Source organism: Oreochromis aureus, linkage group 16, assembly GCF_013358895.1.
Source record: "Oreochromis aureus strain Israel breed Guangdong linkage group 16, ZZ_aureus, whole genome shotgun sequence".
Taxonomy (NCBI): Eukaryota; Metazoa; Chordata; class Actinopteri; order Cichliformes; family Cichlidae; genus Oreochromis; species Oreochromis aureus.
In genome coordinates this window covers 23,285,215-23,306,970 of record NC_052957.1, presented here as the reverse complement: position 1 = coordinate 23,306,970, position 21,756 = coordinate 23,285,215, and the positions used below count along the sequence as shown (strand labels likewise).

Genomic DNA, 21,756 nt, shown 5'->3' with positions numbered 1-21,756 from the left:
CAGGTGGGTCCTATGTGCATTAACAGTTTTACTTTTGCTATTACATAGCCATGCTACAGTATTGTTTAGTCTGTCATTTAGTCCATTAGATGGTTGCTAGGCAACATGATGATCATAAAACATCATTCATAAGTCATGATTTGTGGATAAAAATTTGACGCCATTGTTGTCAAATTAAAATAATACAATACTTTTAGAAGTTGTTGTAGTTGCAAAAACACTTTGTTGGTCATTGGTTGCTAGGTAACATTATGGCATCTTACAGTGATACGGACAACCTTCAGGGGGCCTAAAGCTACACATATACTTGGAGGTGATTTGCAGCAACCGGTGAAAAGACACAACAGAAGGTCCATGAATTCAAGTGACTATGTGCACAATAACTGCTGGCGATGGGCGTGGTTAAGAAACGCTTTTCTCAACTTCGAGGCAAAAGACTGAAGTAACTACCAATGAGAGTCAGGAATACCGCTGACTGACATATAACCAGGTAGCCATATTTCATCCAACCAGAGCTTCTGGCACACATGATGACTCATTTCAGCACGATGACACACAGCTTGACTCATTCATTATTCTTGTTTTAGATTTCTTAAATTTTAGATATTCCAGGCAGCTGCCTGGAATATCTAAACTGACCAGCCATCAGCTTCAAAACAAAGTGCAATGACTAAACCTCTTCAGTGTGTATGCAGCCTATGATGTACCTGTGTGACAAATTTTGTTACTCACATCCTGATGATCTCAGAGATTTAATGTATTACAGCAAGATAAACCTCCGTGAATTTAAAATGTCTCGGGTAATTGATTTTTTGTCCTTTTAAGTAACGCTGCAAAATGACATGTCACCACCACTTGTGGTACTGCCGCTTCCACCTGAGAAACTTGGTGGCCTGGGTTTCAATAGTTTCTGTCTTCCCCAGGAACTAGAACAATATCATTCAGCAGGTTTGTGATCAATCTTTCTAAATCCTGTTGGTGGAATTCCATATTAAAATCATATTCTATGCCAAATCTTCACTATGGCAGTTTCAGTAAGAAAATGTGGAAATGACAAATGCCTATCGTCCTTATCCAAAAAAATAAAGCCAAGTCAGAGGTTATATTCTTCCTTTTCAAAATTTAGCATTTTAGTCAATAGCATAGTAACAAATATCAGTGACATCTATAGTTCAAACCTCCTAGTTGTGGAACAGAGAATTCACTTCAAATACTGTGTGTTAAATACTACAGCAAATATAGTATTTAACAAGGCCTCCTAAAGAAGGAACAGCAAGTATTCCTCCACTTTAAAGTGCAGTCTGGCTTCACAATCCAAAGAATAAAATCAAATTAATGTATTTCTTCCCATTTATATTTCCTTGTACATCTCTTTTGTTCCTTTCTCCTCCATCTTTGCAGTGGCTAACCCAGTCCAACACAAGGTCCCTACTTTGACTGTGGCTTCATCCTGTATTTTCCAATTATCACCTTTTAAAGGCCAGCTGGGTGCATTCCAAACCATCAGGGGGCAATTCCATTTGCATTGCTCTGAGACAAAGTCATGCACAAGTACTTTCATGCTTAAGTTCATAACAGACAACCCGAATGGAAGTTATAGGTGCAGCTTAAAGTCATCCCGATAGAATACCTTCAGCCAAATAAAATGCATTCATGTGCGAGAGCGGTGTGACTTTTAAACAAATGTTAGAAGTTAAAACATTTGCTTGGTATTAAAAATCCCCAAAAGTTTGCAATATAAACACAGCACGTAGCTTCTCCAAACTTTCTCATTTTACACTGATCAATGGAGCTCTCCTGTGAGTGAGACTCTGTTTACAATTTCAGCTCGTTATGCTGATTTTATTCTTCTTCTTCATTAACTTGATTTTTAAGCAGCTGGAGAAGTATTTTACATTTGTTTTATTTAGGTCAGTGTATCACACAAGTTGAAATTCCCCCAAATCAAACGGCTCTTCCCTCTTCCGAAATGACCATCGCACGTGCGTATATCCGTGTTTGCATGCGTGTGTTGTTTTGCGTGGTGACGGGTGGGGGAGTAAGGTTTCGTTTGCTTTGCACATTAATGAACACTGCCTTCTCTGCCTGCCTTTAGGCTCCTTAATGCTGAGGCTGTTCACTTGTGTAAACCTGTGTTTGATTTCTCCTTTTCCCCTCCCTCTCGGACTGCATATAGTAGCATTTAGCTGTGAATTAATTTTCATGTTTGGATATATCCTGCTGAGGTGTGATGCCAGTGGTGCATAATCAAAATCTGCAACACTACACATTGGTAGATAGGCCTTGTGGGTGTTTTCACTGTGCAGATCTGTAGCTGGGTGGGAGAAAGTAAAGGACAGAGTGCAGTCAATGGCCAACACACAGACACAACAGAAGTCAGCAACAGGACAATGGACATTTAACACAACTGAATAAATCTATTATTTTATGGTGGGATCGGGAGCAAAGGATAACTTTTGCAGTGTGGTGTGCAGCTGTGAGTGTGCCTGTGTGATAATGCACATGTCTCTGGCCGTGGGACAAGACAAGCACCCAAAGCCACAGCTCAAACACCAGCAGCCCTTAACATGGTGTGTCTAATGCTCCTATTTAGCGTTTGGGGTGCAGTGGCGCGTGGACTGAGGTTTTTGGGAGGGGAGCGTGGATAGCACCTAGCCTGACAGCTGTGCCCCAAACTGAAGACAAAAGCCTGAGGAAGTACCGCATCAGCGAAGATGGGACTAAAAGGCATGGCAATTTGCTCGTGGTCTGGCCTATACTGCCATTTAATTCGGTGCATCATCCACCATTCATGCAAAATATGGCCCAACAGCAAACACTTCTTTTGTACACCAGAGCTTAAGCTGGTAGGACATCTTTAACAAACTCTGTTATTTAAAGAACAGGCATCATGTGGTACATTTAGATCAAAAGTAGATACACAAACTACAAATTCATAACAGACTTTCTTTCAGACAAACACAAACAGACAGAACATAGGCCACCTTTTGTGCATCACGTTTTTTTTTTCTTCACTGGAGTTTGTAATCCTTTGATAGGAGGGAGTCTCTTTGTCAATCCATGCACTTCAAAGCTAAGCTAATATACCATGCTGCTTGTGTTTGTGTGTCTATGTGTGCAAGTCTGCATTCAAGTTTTTAACATTACACATCAAGGAGCGTTTTTTTGTTTTGTTTTGCTTTGTCTTTTGTTTTGTTTTTTTAAATCGACTGACTGATCGACTGATTGAATAACTGATCGACTGAGCAGAAACGAGGCTGTCTGTCAAGAACAATAAAATGCATTTTCATAAAAATGACATTTATGTATCACCATTTATTTTATATGAACAGCTGCACACATACACACACACACACAAAAACAAGACTGCAACTAAAATTGTGAGTTTGAGGGCAGAGTTATGCTAAAATCTGTTTAAAGCATTTAGCACCCAGGATTAAATTTCATACACATCAACCCTTTATTACCATACACAGAGGTACCTTCTTTTCTAGGTTAAACTACCAGAAGAAGAAGAGATAATTACTTGTTTGTTGTCACATCAGCTATTAGGTGATAATTAGGCTGGGCGAGAATTTTAACTCGCCTAAATGGTTTGTTTGATCTGAACACGTGTTCTCAGATGGATGTCTGAGTATCCTGCATTAATTATTGTAAATTGAAGTATAATCCAGCCTGTGCAAAGATGGATGATGCTGATGCCTCAGTATGCAGTTCTCCTCACTACGGGGTGAAAAACAAATATTTCTTTTGAACCCACATGTCTTACTGTAAGACAGTTTTGTAAGTAAGCATAGGTGGGTGTGCAGACTTTCTCTTATGTTTTTAATCACTGTGGTAGGTTTAGCTTTGGTGTGAATTGATACTAGCTGTGAACTTTACTTGGAGCTGAGCGAGGCAGATGAAACGTTCGTAAACGTGAAGTGTGGATTGAGAGGTGCTCGCAAAGGGGTGGTGCTGCTATTTCTGGCCGCTACATCAATAACTAGCCCTGCAATAAAATGGAAAACTAAATATTTAGAAATATGTCTTAACATCAAAACAGGAAACCTATCCATGCCTCGCATAAAGGAACTACCTTTATTATGCCCTTGTGTCAATCCACACAATTGCAGAGATGTCAGAGGATTGAAGCTGACTCAAAAATAACTACTGGTTTAAATTAGACCATCAAACAGCCAGCTGCTGATTTGTTTCCTGTGTGTGCGCGTGCACATGTTGGAGTGTGGATGTGGGTATGTTGTGGTTGGATGGTGCACTGAGGGAGAGGACCGAGCAGGTTTCTGACCTCTCACGGGTGCAGAAAAGTGATTGCAACGGAGTCAGTTGACTAAAACAACAATGTGTGCAATAGGCCATTTCGTGAAAAAGAAGCACAAGCAAACTTTAATACATACTGTAAGACCTTTTAGTCTTATGCGACAATATTAAGAAGGGTCTAAAACTGGAATTTTTATATCTAAACAGTAAACTATTACAAGTCATTTTTAAGGACAATTCCACAAGGCAGGGTCCTCCCACTCATCTTTTATAAGCAAGAACATCAAGAAGAAATGCTTATTTTCACTTAAATGAGAGGGGCATTGTTGATACTCCAAATTTAATCTGCGACAAGAGTGTTGTACCACAAGATAATTGTTTATTAGGTGAACTTGTGAATTTTCATGCAGTGATGAGCTCTGTAATGAGCATTTTAAAAAAAACTACATTTTTTTCCTGTCCATCAGATTAGTTGTGCCTCGTCTCAGGTTGTGGTTGATTTCTGTTTTAGCAAGAAGCAACACAGATTTTCTATTTGGGTGTTCCTAATAGACAAAAATTCTTTAAAAAAGGGTGGACTTCCACCAAATCCTACCCTTATGCCCAGCCTGAGGCCAGGTCACCTGGTACATGTTTAGTCATGATGACTTTTTATAGCAATAGTCAGAGATGCCATTATCCTGGGTTGTTTTATATAAAGCGTATTCAAATGATGTCACTGTAAACTTAGTCTCACCTGTTATGTAATCAAATGTCAGCATATGGAAAACTAAAATGGTAAAAAGCTGCGTGCAAGTAGGTCAGAGATTTCGAGAGAAAGCATTTTTATAGACAGCCGAAGGCTAAACAGATGAGAACATGCAGTAAGGCTTTCTAAGGAGCTGTTGAACTTTAAATAACAAAGCACATGTTTTTCAGAATCAACCAGAAAATGAAAAAATAAATAAATAAAAGCCAGTTTGTGATTCTGGTAAAATTTTCATAAAAATCCCTCCATAACATTAACTTTTTAAACAATCCTGCTAACAAATGAAAACAAAAAAGAAACGAATAAATAAATAATCAAAGTAACTTAATATATGGTACTTTGGATTGAAATCAGCGCTCTTTACATGTTGGTGCATTATTTTCTGATGCAAAAAAGCCATCACTTTATTCATTTGATCCAACAGTTTGTTTTCTTCTTAGTAGCTTCCATTTACAGCAGCCCAGATAGTTTGATCATATGTTTGAATAGCTGCCCCGCACCCTTTAAGTGGATAAGCAGAAGAAAAGGGATGGATGGATATTATTCACTCAATTAGGACATCTTGAATGGAAAATACTGCCGCTGCCAGTGTGATAAGACTGTTCCAACCTTGCCAAGTCAAAAGGTAGAAGGGTCTCTTCTGACTTTTTAAACATTGTTTATTTGTATAATTGTTTTGCCCACAATGTTTGTTTTTGCTCCACAACATGAGCATGTGCTAACTGTAAGGGTTCTGGTGTGCTGTAAAGCAAACCCTATGTGAGAGTGTCTGTGTCTTTAGAGGGCATTAGTAGAAGCATTATCTTGTTGAGCCAGACAGTTCAGTAGTAAACACTCTGGCAAAGGGCCTCGTAGTAAATTCTGATGGTACTGCACAGTAGAGCCGGAGTGTTGTAGCCTTCCTGGCACAGAGATATGGGTCATGCTAGACTGTCCTCTCCCTCACCCCAGCACCACAGCCCAAACCCTGATGAGATTAGCTGGCCAGCCAGGCGCTCAGTGGTGGTAAAACACAAACACCACTGATTATGTGAACATTAAAGTCGGATCCCCTCACACTTCAGCTCAGATCCCCTTGTGCAGGTCACAAGTGGGTCAGTAAAATGACTGTGCTGCCATTTGCAACCTACAGTATATGTCAGCGCTACTTCTACCTTGGCAGTCACCATGGACTTTGCTGATCGTAAACAAACGGAGGACTTATCCTGCGATTAGCGATTACATCATCAGAGACACGTGCTACCACTTTTAGTGGGTGAAGAATGGAACAGCAAAACAGCTGGCTTCCCAGAATCTGCCAAATAATGGTGTTTATTTCAGGAAATATGACTGCTTGCCCGACTTTCTTGACAATAGCCCAAAAAAATAACAGGCCAAAGATTTTTATATTTCCTCGCAGAGACAAGCTTTTGTGGGGTAGGTGAGTAAACACAATGCTTTGTCCATTTATACTCTGTTAAATCACTACTAGAAATGGGATTAGGCAGGTTGGTATGCCAAGGTAATCACCCATTCAGCAGCAGCCAGAAGAAAAGGCCTCCTTAAGGAGAAGGGGTGGGTTTTATATAGCAGAGAGCTTTGATTACTGCCCCGTCTTAAAACCGCATCCGATGAGTAAAGACATGCACTGGTCCTCCCCCACATTTACTGGGCAAGTTGCCCTCCTGGGTTCCTGTAAATAAGTGATGTCACAGCGCTTAATGATGCCCAGACTAGACTCAGCGAGGTCCTGGAAAAAGGAAAAAAAGAAAAAGAAAAAAAAAAAACACTATCAGCTTCATCACTATTATAAGCATGCTGCCCTACTCTCATTTTGTCCACTGTATCTAAACAACATCAAGTGTATTCTTTCTAATTTTATGACACTAGAAAAAAACCCAAAACATTGTCCTCATCTGACGTTCCATTGTTCTCCAGGTAATGAAGATGTTCCCATGATAAGCAAGAAAGTTTCTCCAGGCTTTCTCCCCATCTCCAACGACGTAGACTGGTAGTGACAGTTGTTTCCAGTTGCTACATATAAAAGGGCCCATCATAAAGCCTGGCTAGAGGAAACAGGATAAGCGCTTGAGCCAAGGCAGTAAAAAGCTCTCTGGGAACTTGAAAGCCACACAAATGAAGTCTGCGTCTGCCATCTGGAAACAATAAACAAACAAAACCCAGCAGCCAAACAAACACCACGAACGGCAGAGAGGGAGAGAGCGAGAGAGAGAAAGACACCAAGAGAGAAAAAGCGAGCCAAAAAGAGAGAAAAAGAGAACTGAAATCTGGCTTTAAGAGTTTGAGAGTGTAAAAAAGGAAGGTATCAATGTTTAAATGTGGGCAGCATGCATCATTAGCAGACAGTGATAGGAAGACAGACACAGAGACAAGCCTTTGTATAAAATATCCTTTGATGCTGGGGAGATGGTCCTGCTGTTTGAACGTGTGTGGTACCACTGAAACCTGGTTCTAATGAAGTGTAGTGCTAACAGGAGGCTGCCTGTCTGCAACCAGTGCTGGTGCCAGGGATTTGATGAGAAGTTATAAAACCAAAATTTCCAAGTTTGAAATTCTGCAAAATACCAAAAAGAGTCAGCTAACTCTTTGCTTCCCACCCAAATAAATCATATTTTTTCTTTCCTTATTTTTTAAATTCAGAAAGAAGAATAAGTTATCTACTCCTTTCACCCGAAGGCTTAGCTTTAAGTGTTGTTAAATTTTTAATTTTCTATAAATCATATAGAGTAGTACACCTTCTTGAGAATACACTCAGGAATACCAGAGTAAACTTCATTACATATGGTAGAAAAAAAAGGTTCAAACTCGACAAACTTATGATCAGATGAAAAACGTGTGGTCAAAGGTCACTGTGATGCTACTAAACATATTTATACCAAAACTCAATAATTCGTTTGTGACGTAGAGCAAAATATCACACATCTAAAGGTATTTGATGCCACAATGCTACATTCACACTTGATTGGGACACTGTTTTGTTGCAGACATGGATGTAAACTGCAACTTGACTGGTTGTTACAGGCATACAAAGCAGCTCTAGTTTGAACTCTAGTTACATAATTTAACTTTTTAAAATTCTGTCAACATGTCTGCTCAAGAAGTCAAAAATAAAAACAATCACTCTCTGTTCTGTATTTTTACATTCACTCAGCACACACAAGGGTAATGTGGTGACAGTCTTTTTTGATAGTTTAATTTTAGCTTCACTGTTACACCACTAATATCGCTTCTGGTTTTGATATTACTATTAGTACATAGTATTTATAATACTTGTTTTCATGGTAATCAGGTACTTTTTCATATGAGGAAAAGGGCCTCTGCCACAATTTTATCTCGAGACATAGTTGTTAATGTTCCAAATCAGGTTTGCTGGGCAGTCACTTAGTGACAGTGTGTGACTATTTAATGAGGGAAATTCATGAGATAAAGCTTCACCTTCTAATAGAGCAAAACTCAGAAGCTTCTCTAAAAGACTTTCTCATAAGAAGACCCACTGTCAACACTGACACCGAGGGGTTAATCAAAGAACTGCAGCCATGTGGCCACAACACTGACCCTTACAGATACTTTCACATATAGGCATACATACACATAAGCTTCCTAGGGCAAAATGATACAGGGAACAGCACAAACACATACACCACACACACTCAATCCCCCCCTGCTGTGCCCAGTTAGCAACACTTTGCTATAAAAGCAGGCCTCGTACTCATTAGTTTGCTGTGTATCAGACAGGAAATGCTGGGTAAATTACACCTCATCGCGCTGGAACTAGCCGACCATCACCATGGCAATGAGCCAACCTTGGTGCCGTGAGAAGACCTAAACATGATCGTGGCAGAGGAAGAGGTGATGAGACAAGATATATCATTCCCTGTTAATAACCGCTCAGTCCCAGTGACACAAATCTACTCCTACAGGTTTCTGAGTTGTTAACTGAATCCAAATCTCTATGAATTTAACAGGCCTCCAAAAAACTCTGGCCTTTTGACAGAGGAGCTAACTCCAAACCTGGAAGTAATATCCTGCCCACACACAACCTTGACTGCTACCCAATTAATGGTACATGGGCTAAACAGCAAGAACCAAACAGAGTCTGTGTGAGAAACTGTCAGTCATCTGTACAATATATGCTTCAGTAGAGTTAATGCAGTTATAAGTAGGTTAAAACGAGTCATGGCAATCAAAAGAGATTGAAATTACCTATAATTTGGCTTTTAATCAATCAAAAACATTCTGACCATGATTTACTAATACATTTAGTTTTTAACAGCTTCAACTATGCCACTGAAACCTATAAAATGCATGCATTATATCCATTTTCAGTGGTTAGAACTAAAATACCTGTACGTTATACTTTTCATCACAGCACTTGGATTGGCTCACATCTCTAAAAAGCAAAAACACAAGTTTCCCCACTTTTGTTATGATTAATAACAGAATATTTCCCCAGCTTCTCATTCAATTCGACCACCACGCTCAAATTCTTAACCACATAAACCACCCGCTAGCAAAGTCCACCGCATGTTTCTAGAACAAAATTCTTTTGTTGCATTGTTCACACATTCCTCCCTGGCCGTGTTTATACAGATGCAATTCCATGTGCGCACCGGGGTCGTAAGAAGTCCTACTCTGGAGCCGAAGATGTGCTATTGATCAAAGGCTTAAGCGCTGGAGCAGAGATACTTGTTTTGATTGGATTTTTTTTCCCTCCCCCTCTGTAGATACAGGTTAACATATCCATCTGTTGGCCGTATGGATCCACCTTGGTCAGTTAAGGGACAAGTGTAGGCCTCTCTACTCTGCCAGCTCTTCTCCCTCATCCCTGTTTACTCAGCTGGTCCCCACGCCAGTCGTCAGAGCTTTGTTTTCACACAGCAACATGTGTTAATGCTCTGTAACAGATTTCAAAGGCGAGCTTAGCTGGGTCAACAACAGGTAATAGAGCAATTTATTGATTCTGAGGCTAAAGTGAAAAGCCCCTACTTGATAGTCACTTTTAAATATAGACAGTAATGCTGTATCAGTACAGTTGGTATACTTAAGTCATATCCTGTATTTTGGGGATGTAGCATAATTCAGCTTGATAAAACACCAGCACAGCTGACATATAACATGAAAAGTTTAAAAAAAAAGTTAGATTTTAAAAAAAAAACCGATAAAGAAAGGAAGGGTTTGATGTTACTTGACCAACCTGCTCACTCAAGGTCCCCACGGTTGTTTTCTTGCTTGATTGGATTACGGCCACACACCTTAAGCTCGGCTTCCACCACCAATCAATGAGGAAATGAAGTGTCAACACTCTGGTGTTTATTTAACACTCATTTATTTTCCTACCGGAAGCCAAAGAAAGCTCAGCCACAGAGGACACCAGATGAGCAGTGGGATTTTCGTTAGCCATTTAGAATTATTGCATATAACTGTATACTTCTAAGAGCATTACAAACACGGCTTTCTGTGGCGTGCGACTGCTAATTGCTTTTTCAGTTAATAAAATGTTGGTTTTTATTTCATTTTCCTTAATTGCCTTGCATGAAAATTCCTGTGGCATTATATAGTTTTGAAATTAAATTAGCCAATTTAGTGTGAAATTACTAATGTATTCAGACTGAATAGCACTTTGCGCTACAATTAAGACATTGTAATATTAGACATGTATATTAAAATTCTGCATGTTTCTAATCTCTTTTATAACTTGGAATACGAAGCTTTTAAACTCCTGGCTGTGCATCCATATGACCAAGCTAAAAGAACTGGTAATGGGAAGACAACAGGAAGTCTGTAATGCTTCCAGTCAGCATGAAGTGCCATCGAAATAAAATTCTGCACAGTAGCTGCTGCTTAAAACAACTGGGGCAATTGAAAATTCCCCTCACAATTTATGCCAAATGCCACTTTATAAACATTCTAGCACAACTGCCAAGTGTCTGCGCTGCTTTATGCCCTTTCTCTTAATTGAAAACGTTATAGGGGTGCATTACACTTAGAGATTTTATAAGCTGTGCTATAAAGCCCTAGCAGGCCCTGAGAGGGGAAACTGCCCATTAACTTATAAGGTCCAGGCCTTGGCTCTCTTAATTGACAACCTCTAGGCTACTTTCATCACTTGTCGACTTCATAGCAGCAATCAATGTTTCCTCCAGGATGCTGTTGCATCTTTGACACGAGGGTGTTTGTGACAAAGAGCAGTCTGCCGCCAATGCCAGGGCGAGGGCTCTAGGCTGTCCATAAAACAAGCACACACATTCCTCTCCTAGCTCCAGCCATCTGAGAGGGCTCCATTTAACCATTCAGGTACTGCTTCCCAGAGACACCAGTGCAAATTCATTATGAAACCTATTAAAAATGTGGACTTTTTAATATGCCAGTGCAGTTCATATCAGCACAGATGAGAAAAACAATTTCTAAATGATCCACTAAAACAGTTTCTCTTATCAAAGTGGTATTAAATATGAGACATGCTAAGCTAATATTAGGTAAGATTAGGAAAGAAACTATTTTCTTTCAAACTTTTTCACGCTATCCCCACAAGCGAAAGAAGACAGACACACACACCAGACTGGCGTGACAGTCACTTCACACTCTAATGTGGCAGGATCATCAGCTTTGTGCCTCTGGAAATTCATATGCCTTGAATTAGAGCCACATGTCACGATGTTGTTGACCCGAACAGACACATTAATAGAACTAAAGTTCTTTGTGACAAACATGCAAACTGTTTGAAGTGTCTCATTATACTTCTTAAGAGACATGCATGACAATTTACAAAGGTACGAAAGCAATAAGCAGCTCTGACTGTTAACCACCTGTCAATGGATCTCATGAACCATCTAACAAAAACACACTCGAGTGTAGCAGCAGTATCCCAGCAATACAGTATTTGAATTCTATGAACTTATAAGAGTCATAAGCAAGAAAAGGGTTAAAATCAAAACAGCAGATTGGAAGACAGCACCGGTCTTTTTTTTGTTTGTTTGTTTTATGACAGTTTATTTTAAAATATGTTCATTCTTATGTTTTCCTACAGAAATTAACAAAAACTATTGTGCACCTTTTTCTTTAGTGGGGATAAATGACAGCAAATTTGAATTAGTTACATTTTTAACACATCACAAACAAACATTTAAATCCATTACTATGACAGATCCGCAGTTCACTTGTTAGCTGAAAAATCTGACTACACATGGGTATCATGATACGTGGAGATGGAAATATTGCTTACATTTGTGTCTTGATTTTGGAATCATTATACCCCTCTTAACTATCCCATGACAATCTTATAACATTGCCCTTGTGTGCCATGTTTTACAGCAATATTGGCACGTTTTGCTGTGCTAGCTCTCAGGAGAGATTTTCAGTCAACTATTCTTCACCAAACTGCTCTCAAATGACTACACATACCTGGCAGCTTACACATCGACTTCATTTTCATTTATTTTGGAAGGAATTCCACACAGGAGTTCTCCTGTTTATATAGTCACATCTAATCTCTTATATACTGTATATATACTGTTTGTTTATTTTGTTTTAAATAGCTTAATAATTCTTTGAAAATTAATACTATTCCTAGCCCCTAGTGATGTGGTAAGTAATTATCTTTATCAAAATTATTGAATGTGGTATTTGTATTAATTCATGGAAATTCTGATTTCCATGAATTAAGAGATGCACTGGCCAAATATCAGTATCAGCTGATACTGGCCGATACTGGCATACAACTAATGAGATTTACCCATGTCAGTGGCCAATGTTTATTAGTTGTTCCAATTTTTCCACTGGTTTAATGTTAAAAAGAGAACAAAATGGGAAATAACAAAAACAAAAAGAGCAAAAAGAAAATGAAAAGATAAAAAAAAAAAGATCTATACGGGCCATCAGCCAAAATATTACTTGGCGCATCCAAGTACTCAAAGACATTTATTGTTGCAGAGGATGAAGCCTAGTGACTTGGGACATCATCTTCTCTGTAGTACCACAAGCCTGACAAGTGCCACACAGGAAGAAGAGACTCCATTATTATTATTATTATTATTATTATTATTATTCAGTAACGAACAACTGAGCTGAAAAAGCTATATGAGTGAATCGTGTATTATTTCTTAATTTAATGAATACCAATTACAAACCCATAAAGGCATAACCATTAGCCTTAACTGGTTTTCGCCTCCTGTTAATTTGGCAATAATATCATGCTAGTAGACAATATTAAGAAGCGAAAAAGAAAAACATACCTGCCTAACAAAGTAACTGTCTCTGTAAGAATGTAAGTACACTAATGTGGTGTCAAACTTCTAGACAAACTCCAATCTTGATTTAGGATTTTATATGCTTTTATATGATGAAGCACTTTAATATGACTGGTATTTAAGTTGTTAAATTACTGACTGAAAATTGTCATTCTTAAACACAAAGTCATTATTAAAGTAATTTTCTACAGATCGCTGGTCACCAAAAAGAAATGACCTTCTTTTATTCTACTATCTGTAGTCTGGACATTTCCTCATCAATCTCAAACATTTGGGTAAAGTTGGTTGTTGTCATTTCCTACTCTGTGCTGTGCTTGTTGTTCAGGTACACACACCTGCCACTTCATTAGGTACAGCTGTTCAACTACTTGTTAGTCAGTCAATCACATGGCAGTAACCAAGAACATTTTAGGCACTTGGACATGGTCAAGACAACGTGCTGAAGAGCAAATCAAGCACCAGAATGAAGACGAAAGGTGATTTATGGTTGTTGGTGCCACATTGGCTTGCCTAGATATTTTTTTTAAAAAGCTGATGTACTGGAACTTTCCCACCAATCCCTAGGGTTTCCAGAGAACGATCCAAAAAGAGAAACTATCCAGCGAGTGGCAGTTCTCTGGGTGAAAATTCCTTGTTGATACCAGAGTAGAGATGCACTGATTTCAATATTTTGACTAATTGCAATTTCTGATTTTTTGGTAAGTGTGACCTGGCAATACCAATTTTTGTGGTTTAAAATTTTCTTACTAAGAACTAAAACTGACAGCATATACAGTGAACTTAAAGAGATTCTTAAACTTCACGATCTCCCCAAATGTGTATCAAGTAAACAACTGAAAATAAAGTGCTCTTCTACTGAAAAGACATACTAAAAAGATGAGCTGCTGTACACCCACGTTTACATGACAGGTTTTACTTACCAATCAACAGCAAGTTCACCAGAATTATAAAACAAATTTCAGGTACTTGCATCATTTTCTAGCATGTTTATAGCTTCAGCAGATAAACGGACATCAAACTTTTCTCTTTTTCACTCATCTCCATAATTTTCCTCAAAACCCCTTTGATCCTTTGCTCTTATTGAGCCTGCCGCTTTCTAACATGTTCTGTCCTCTGGTTAGCGTTATCTTTAGCCACTTTTCCTGTGTTAGTTCCTTTAAAATGACCATATGTAAGAGTCTCATTAGGTTTGTTGTAAGGAACATTTTCAGTTTCCCCCTGCAGTTTACTTCAGTGAACTTTTACACTAAAAACTTAGCAAAGATTGGAAAAAATATTAGTTGATCTGGCAAGGCTCAATTTCTGCTGTGACATTCAGATGGTAGGAGGAGATTTTGGTGTAAACAACATGAAAGCATGGACCCATCTTGAATTGTATCAACGGTTCAGGATACTGACAATGTAATAGTCTGGGGATATTTTCTTGGTACACTTTGGTACCAAATGAGCATCATTAAAACACCAGAGCCTACCCCGGCATTGTTGCTGGCTATGTCCATCCTTTTATGGCCACAGTGTCTTCTCATCTTCTGAAGGCTGCTTCCAACAAGATATCACACATTGTCACAAAGCATCTAAAACTCGTTTCTTGAACATGACAATAAATTCACTGTACTCTGATGGTCCTCACAGTCGCCATATCACAATTTAGCACCTTTGGGATGTGGTGGAATGGGAGACATGCATCACACATGTGCAGGTGACAAATCTGCAGCAACTGCGTGATGCTGTGATGTCAATATGGACCAAAATCTCTGAAGATTGTTTCCTGTACCTTGTTGAATATGTGTCACAAAGAATGAAGGTAGTTCTGAAGGCAAAAAAGTGGTCCAAAGATAATAACAAAAGAACTGTAAAGTGTGATAGGCATTTGATTCAATCAGACGCAATTCCATTAATGTAGTTTTATGACTGTAATGACCAGTTTATGTGCACTTTATTGGTGTACCAGTATTCCAGATACTAATATCAATTCAGCACTAATTTTCCACATTTAGAGGTTAAATTAAAAGAAATACCTCCACTCAGCATCACCACAAAGTACCACACCTAAAAAAACTGAGTAAACCCTTGAAGAAAGTCCAGTTTATTGCAGGGCTGGTATATTGTTCCCTTGATTTGATTATAGTTCTCAAAAGTCATTTGCAAAATGTCTGCATTTATCACAGCAACATAACTGGAAACTGGCAACTTCCTTGCAACTAGGAAGGGAGGGAAAAAAATCAGTGGTTGCACGATGACTGCACTGAATTTTTTGTAACATTTACTCACAAACTGCCCATTAGTTGAATGTGAAACAGCATCAGCACACAAGCTGAGCACAACTCATCTGCAGCACACCTCTTTGCAAGAGGAGACTCTATTCAACTGGTTGCCAACTGCTTGTATTCTGGTTATATTCCTATAATCAAACTAAGGTTGCTGAGCACTTAGAGTATGTCACTGATGTGAGTTCACCTAGTATTTTGCTTGTGTCAGTGAGCAGGTGAAGATTAGTACACTAGCCTCATTTGAGTATCATTAATAAGAATGGCTCTCTGAGGTTGCACAGAGCTCCTTTAACAGTGAGGATCATTTACTTTTCCTCCAATTATGACGTGATTTTGGTTTGATTTTCATATGAATATGCATCTTTTATTCATCACTCAACCACAGCATATCAAAGAAGTCTGCAGCAGTGTAAAGTGATAGAGTATCCCATGTTATGCGTAAGTGCACAGCATTTGATATCCAGCATTTCAACTGGCTCCAGCATTTCTAAAGTGAGCACTGCAGGACGAATGCTTTTCTAAAGCTGGGCTTTTATCCACTGTCTAAGGAGAAAGGAGGGAACGTTGTCATTATGGGACTGTGTTAAATGTCTATCAAACAGTGCACATTTAGAGCAAAGGTTGACCTGTCACCATCTTCTGCTGCCTATGGAGAAAATTGCAAGTCACCATGAAGTCACAATTTATGCAGAATATGACCGAAAGTACAGCAAAGAAAATGAAATGCAGCTACAGCAAAGCCCAGGTTACTACTTATAACCGGGTGAAGCCAAAGGAAGGCAACTTTTCCCCAGGTTGATTTTAAGGAGCAGAATGCAACCCTGTGATCTAATCTTGTAAATGTGAGTGACAAACATTAGACACAAACATAAGAAATGTCTGGCTTTGAAAAACAAAAACATAAAAAAGAGGTGTGGTGATATATGTGGATGAATTCCCATCAAAATCCAAAGATGACCACTAGAGAGAACAGCAGTAAAATAACTTTTTCTTTAAAAGTTACGGGGACAGAAAGGGGGAATAGTGGAGTGGAGGACGACTGTATTCATTTTCTATCTTATTATATTTTCTTTGCAAAGTCGTCGGGAAAGTTGCATTTAAAAAAAAAAAAAAAGCAAATCTCCCTCGCAAAAGCCAAACCTGCATAGCACACGGTCTGTGTTTAATGTTTCACTTAGTTATCAAATTACACACTACCTCTTGGCCCCAGTAACATTTTTACTTTGTTTCCCACCTCACATTAGATGTGCTGTAAAACTGTGACCCTAGGCAGAATGAGTCACACATTCTTACACTACATTACTAAACTCGTTCAACAAATAACAGCCACGTTGCTACAATAAAAATAAACAAAAACTGTGTATTCCGTTATTTTGGAAAACGCAAGGCTGTAAAAACATGTTGCTACAAACACAGCTGCTTCTCCACCGCCTACAAAACAAGTGACATTTGACCAGCAGCTGCTAGCTGCACGCTATGTGCAGGAAAACCTATTCATAAAAATTAGCGCCTAAATATTTACAGTGTGTTTTGTTTTTTCCTCCTCGGCCGACAGGTCAAATCATCATTTTCAATCGAGATAAACTGAAAATATATTGACTTACTGTGGGACAAGTTGTTTCACAGCTCTAGTAATGTGCGCCGCCATGTTTTCCGATGACGCGAAAAGAGCAAGCGGCGATTGGCTTCACAAGCAGCGCGTGTGTGCAGCTTGAATCATGTGATTGGCCACAGCCTGGAAAGGGGCGTGTCTGGACTGCTGTTAGCACATGGGGAGGTAAACAGAGAGTAACTGTCTGGGACTGCTGTCGAGGATAAAGTGCAGCGGATAAAATATGTTTCCAGTCCAACAGTTGTGATAAAGTAGCAGAAATAAAGAGTAATTCAACAAAATAAGAGCAGCTGCTTAAAAACTAAAGTCAAAGTTTCTGTGGATTACACATGATCTCAGAGTACTGTCTCTCTGAACTGGTCCTCAAATGAACTGTCTGCTCTTTGAAGGCAGAGACTGCCCGGAGCTTCAAATGGAAGGAAATGGGGGAAACAAAGTGAAAGTGAGATTTGAGCACAAGGCACGTCACCCCAGGAGTTGTCTCTCGCAGCAGTGGTGAATTACTACAGCTACCATCAGCCAGGTCCAAGTGTGGTGCACAAATGACACATAGTATTTGCCATGATTAAGTCAGCAGGAGATTTGCTCCAAATGTCAGCATTCAGAGGACAGCCTTTGGGCTGTGTTTGAATTTAAATGTGAATGTGCTGCTGGATTTATTGTAGGGCTTACTTCATGAGGGCTATAGAGCCAAATGTATCTGTTAGCTTAACTTGAGAAAAAGTCGAGAAAACGTCTCAAGTCTGAAATGTAAGAAATGAAAGAAAAAAATCTATCCACTACAGATCATACCAAACAAAATATTTTATTTTCTCATCATAATAAGAGAAGATAATTGCCCCAGTTTTACGTAAAGTAGAAAGTCTAAGTTAAACTGCTTTTTACTTAATGTATTTTTTTATTCTGCATTATTTCTTCAGTTTTTTTTATATTTTGAATTTCTTTTTTAAAAAATTAAATATACAGTACACTACACCCTGTGACACGGGGTTAAAGTATAGACACTGCATCACCTTCAACACTAAAAAGCCAAAAACGCCAGGGACAACTGAAAGAATGGATTGCCATTATTTACTTTATCTTTCTCATAGACTAATAATCCATGGAAAACATGACAAAAAATTAGGTTGGTTCTTCTTTGTCACTTGAAAAATCTGTAATCTTTTTTAGATAGGCTAACATACATTTTTAAAAACATCCAACTAAACAAAGAAAGGTCATTTCTACATGTGATAAAAATGTGATGGAGTTGGAAAATTCCATCCATGGGTTACTTGGAAACTACTTCTTTCCCTCCCCCTTCTCTTCATCGAACACAATTGTTGTCGACTAATCCAGTTTTGATAGCATTTGGCACACTTTCTTTGGATCACAGCAAGATGCTCAACTTCCATTCTGGTCTCCCCTAGGAACCTCTGAGCCCAAGAAAGCAGCCGACACCAGGTCGCGCCAGAGCAGGAGGGTTCTCCGTGTCCTCATGAAGCACAGAAAATTATTTTTTGATTCAAGTCACTCTTTTCCACATGCACGCACACACACAAACACACACACACCCATGCACAAGCTCATCAGTCTGGTATTAATTCCAGATATATGCAGAATATGTGTTTATTCTTGTCAATCTGTTATGTTGTTGAATGTTGCAATCACTTAATGACCCCCCTGTAAGGCAACAGAATATAAAATATTATGTCAAAAGAGAAAGCTTTTTGCCTTTGTCCCCCTCTGTACTCCCCCATCCAAATGGACAATGCATCACTAGGCCTTGATGCCTCAGAAGTCTGGGTTCATTAAAATCTTGAACGAGTGCCAAAGCTGTAGTCATAGATAAAAGGAATATGAAAGGATAACAAAATTTATGGATGGCAAGTCACCACCTCACCCTGGCATTTATAATAAACAAATGGTTTCTGTTTCCAATTTAAATTTCTCATTATACTGTGACTTTTGGAAAATGTGTTTTGATTTACCAACATTTTATCTGAAAAACTGTATAATTGATTAGATTTACATGGCTCTGATTTTAATGCTGATCGCCTGCCTTCCCCCAGTAGCACCCTCCCCTCCCCAAGCCCAACACTCACCAAAAAAAAAAAAAAAAAATGATCTGAACAGCTCCTGAGGCACATTAACATCATATAAAACAAACCTACATATCAAACAGGTTTTTTTCTGATAAAATAATTGGTTTAAACCAGCATAGAATCCAATTCATCCCTTTGAAAGAAACCTCTGTGAGTGCACCAGAAAGAGAAAATGGTGAGATAGACTTCACAGCCCAAGTGAGATGGACATCAATGCGGTGTGCCAGCAATGGCTATATTAACCCATGGCTAAATCCCATCACACAAATGTCAGTGTATCCGTTATGAAACCATGACATTTAGATCCAAGGTCTCCATTGTGGTTTTAGAGGGAGCTGATGTTTGTCCATTCTTTGCATCCATCAAACCCGCACACAGCCTCACAGCCAACTGTACTCTAAGCATAGAAAGGTTAAAGATCATAAAGGTTTACATATCTAGTGTTACTGCAAGCTGTTTTTAATACAACAAGTTTTTGTTTTGCTTTGATGATGTAGGGAAGAATATAATATTTCTTTAATTTAATCCTAAGAATGATCAAGGTAGTCTGTGCCAAGATTTTCATTATTATTAATGTCACGATTTGGCTAAGAGACGATTTATTGTAATTATATAAAAGAAAATATAAATAATACATGTATTATTTTTCTTTTGAAATGATTCATTTTGTTTGCAGCATTACCAGCGATCTGTAAAACATATACTTCAATTATATCTTTTTTTTCTGAAAGAAATAAGAAGCTGCACAAAATTTGAAACTAATATTTATTGAGTAGAAAAATCTGAATATCAGTCAATTTGTTGTAATTTTTCTAATATTTAGCCATATTTGCTACTAATTTAACCTAGATAAACTCTCCTAAAATCACCTCTAGCATTGCAACACACCAGGGCTGGCCTGGTCTGACACATCACGACCACTCATGAGTCATTTGTAATGAAGAGCAAAAACCATATTCAGGATGTGGACAATGTGTCATGAAGCTCTCATGTTACAAGCGAAACACCTATAAGCCACTTGGCTGAGAATCATGAGATGTTTAATTGTTGCCTCCTTACATTAGCTTGAATCTCCCCCCCCGAGGCATCAGTTTGGAGGTCAGGTTCTGGAGTGGTGTGTGGAAGAAGGGGGTGATACTGGTGGTGGTGGTGGTGGTGGTGATGGTACGGGGGAATAAAATCCCTTTATTATCAGATCTCTCTTACACTCTCTTTCTCTCTCTTCTACCAACGGCAGTCCAGATCAGGAATTACAAATGATATCATGACAATTTTCCATGCTCTTCAAACCAGTGATGTTTTACCGACTCATTTGCTATGATACCTTGTTACGGATCCAGCTGTGAATCAGGGACGTGTCATGGGGCTAGAAGCCCACCTCCCGCTGAGCCTGGCCAATGACCTGGAAGGCAATAGGGGATGCCAGTGCCTGCAGCATGTGCTGCACTGACAAAGCAGCAGGGCACCGTCAAAAACCCTCTCATACAAACTTTGCAGATCACTCCGTTTTTAACAGATGAGTAAGCACTGGTGCTGGCTTTTTTTTCTCCACACTAACACAAGGTTTATGGATTTCCCTTCACAAGTGTGTGGCTCTGGTTGACACAGAGCAAAACCCTTGCCCAGAAGGGAAATAGTGTAGTGGTGGATCTTGCGTAGAAGGGTGCAGATAGCATGTGGCAGGGTCACTGCGCAGGTTAAGCAACAATTCAGTTGAGTGCCCATAAAGGAAGTGGAGTGTGGTTGGAAAAGACCAGCACACCAGTTAAAGAGGCCATGCAATTCAGATTAAACTTTGGCCTTTTAACTGAAATCATAAAAAAAAAAACTCAACTCATACACACGAGCAAGGGTTTTAAAATCTTTCCTATTTAATCCTTAAAACCAGATCAGTTATTTAACCTTAGAGAGATTTCCTGAAAAGCAATCCCTTGGAATATGGTGTAATCCCAGGAGACAAAGTAGCAACTTAAACCAGTCATTAATTTTTGTATGCATCAACAGGAATTCAATGAGGTTAAGGTTGTTTGGGTTTCCAGATGAGAGCCCTCACGCAATCCTAGGCCCTGATGACTTCTGCATTACAAAAATGATGCTGCCAGGACTGATGGAGCTGAGAGTGTCAGGAGGCATTAGTCTTCACAGCCCAGAGCTGGTGGACAAAACCAGAGTGTGCCCCCTGACCCAATCCACCACCAAGTTACTGACCCAGCAATCATGAGAGGAACAAGGAGAGAGGGAAGGAACAGTAAAGGAAATGATTTAAGCATAAACCAATGTGAGATTAATACACTGAAAAAAGCTCAGGAACAAGAAAGGGAAAGACATATACTGACCCCTGGACTTTACCACATGCTAGCCAAATCATAGGAAATGGTCTTAAGGGCTTTTTTTCCCGTTCGGTTCACTCTGATTCTGCCTCTTTCACTTCATTTAACTGAATTAATGAGCAGGTTCAGCCAGACTTCAGAATATTAACTTCTTGGGTATTTTGTTGAGGGATTGAGCAATTATGCGAATAATTTCACAATAAGTA

At 39.0% G+C, this 21,756-nt stretch overlaps 1 protein-coding gene across 1 annotated transcript in view; it reads right to left on the bottom strand.

The window, feature by feature from the left end:
* The window catches only part of clybl (citrate lyase beta like), a 63,942-nt gene extending 46,735 nt beyond the window's left edge, over nucleotides 1–17,207 (bottom strand). Inside the window, exon 1 of the mRNA XM_031734453.2 lies at nucleotides 17,129–17,207. Within this exon, the coding sequence (XP_031590313.2) occupies nucleotides 17,129–17,172 (44 nt within the window). The 5' untranslated portion in view covers nucleotides 17,173–17,207. The remainder of the gene's footprint in view (nucleotides 1–17,128) is intronic.
* Nucleotides 17,208–21,756: the final 4,549 nt, after the last annotated feature.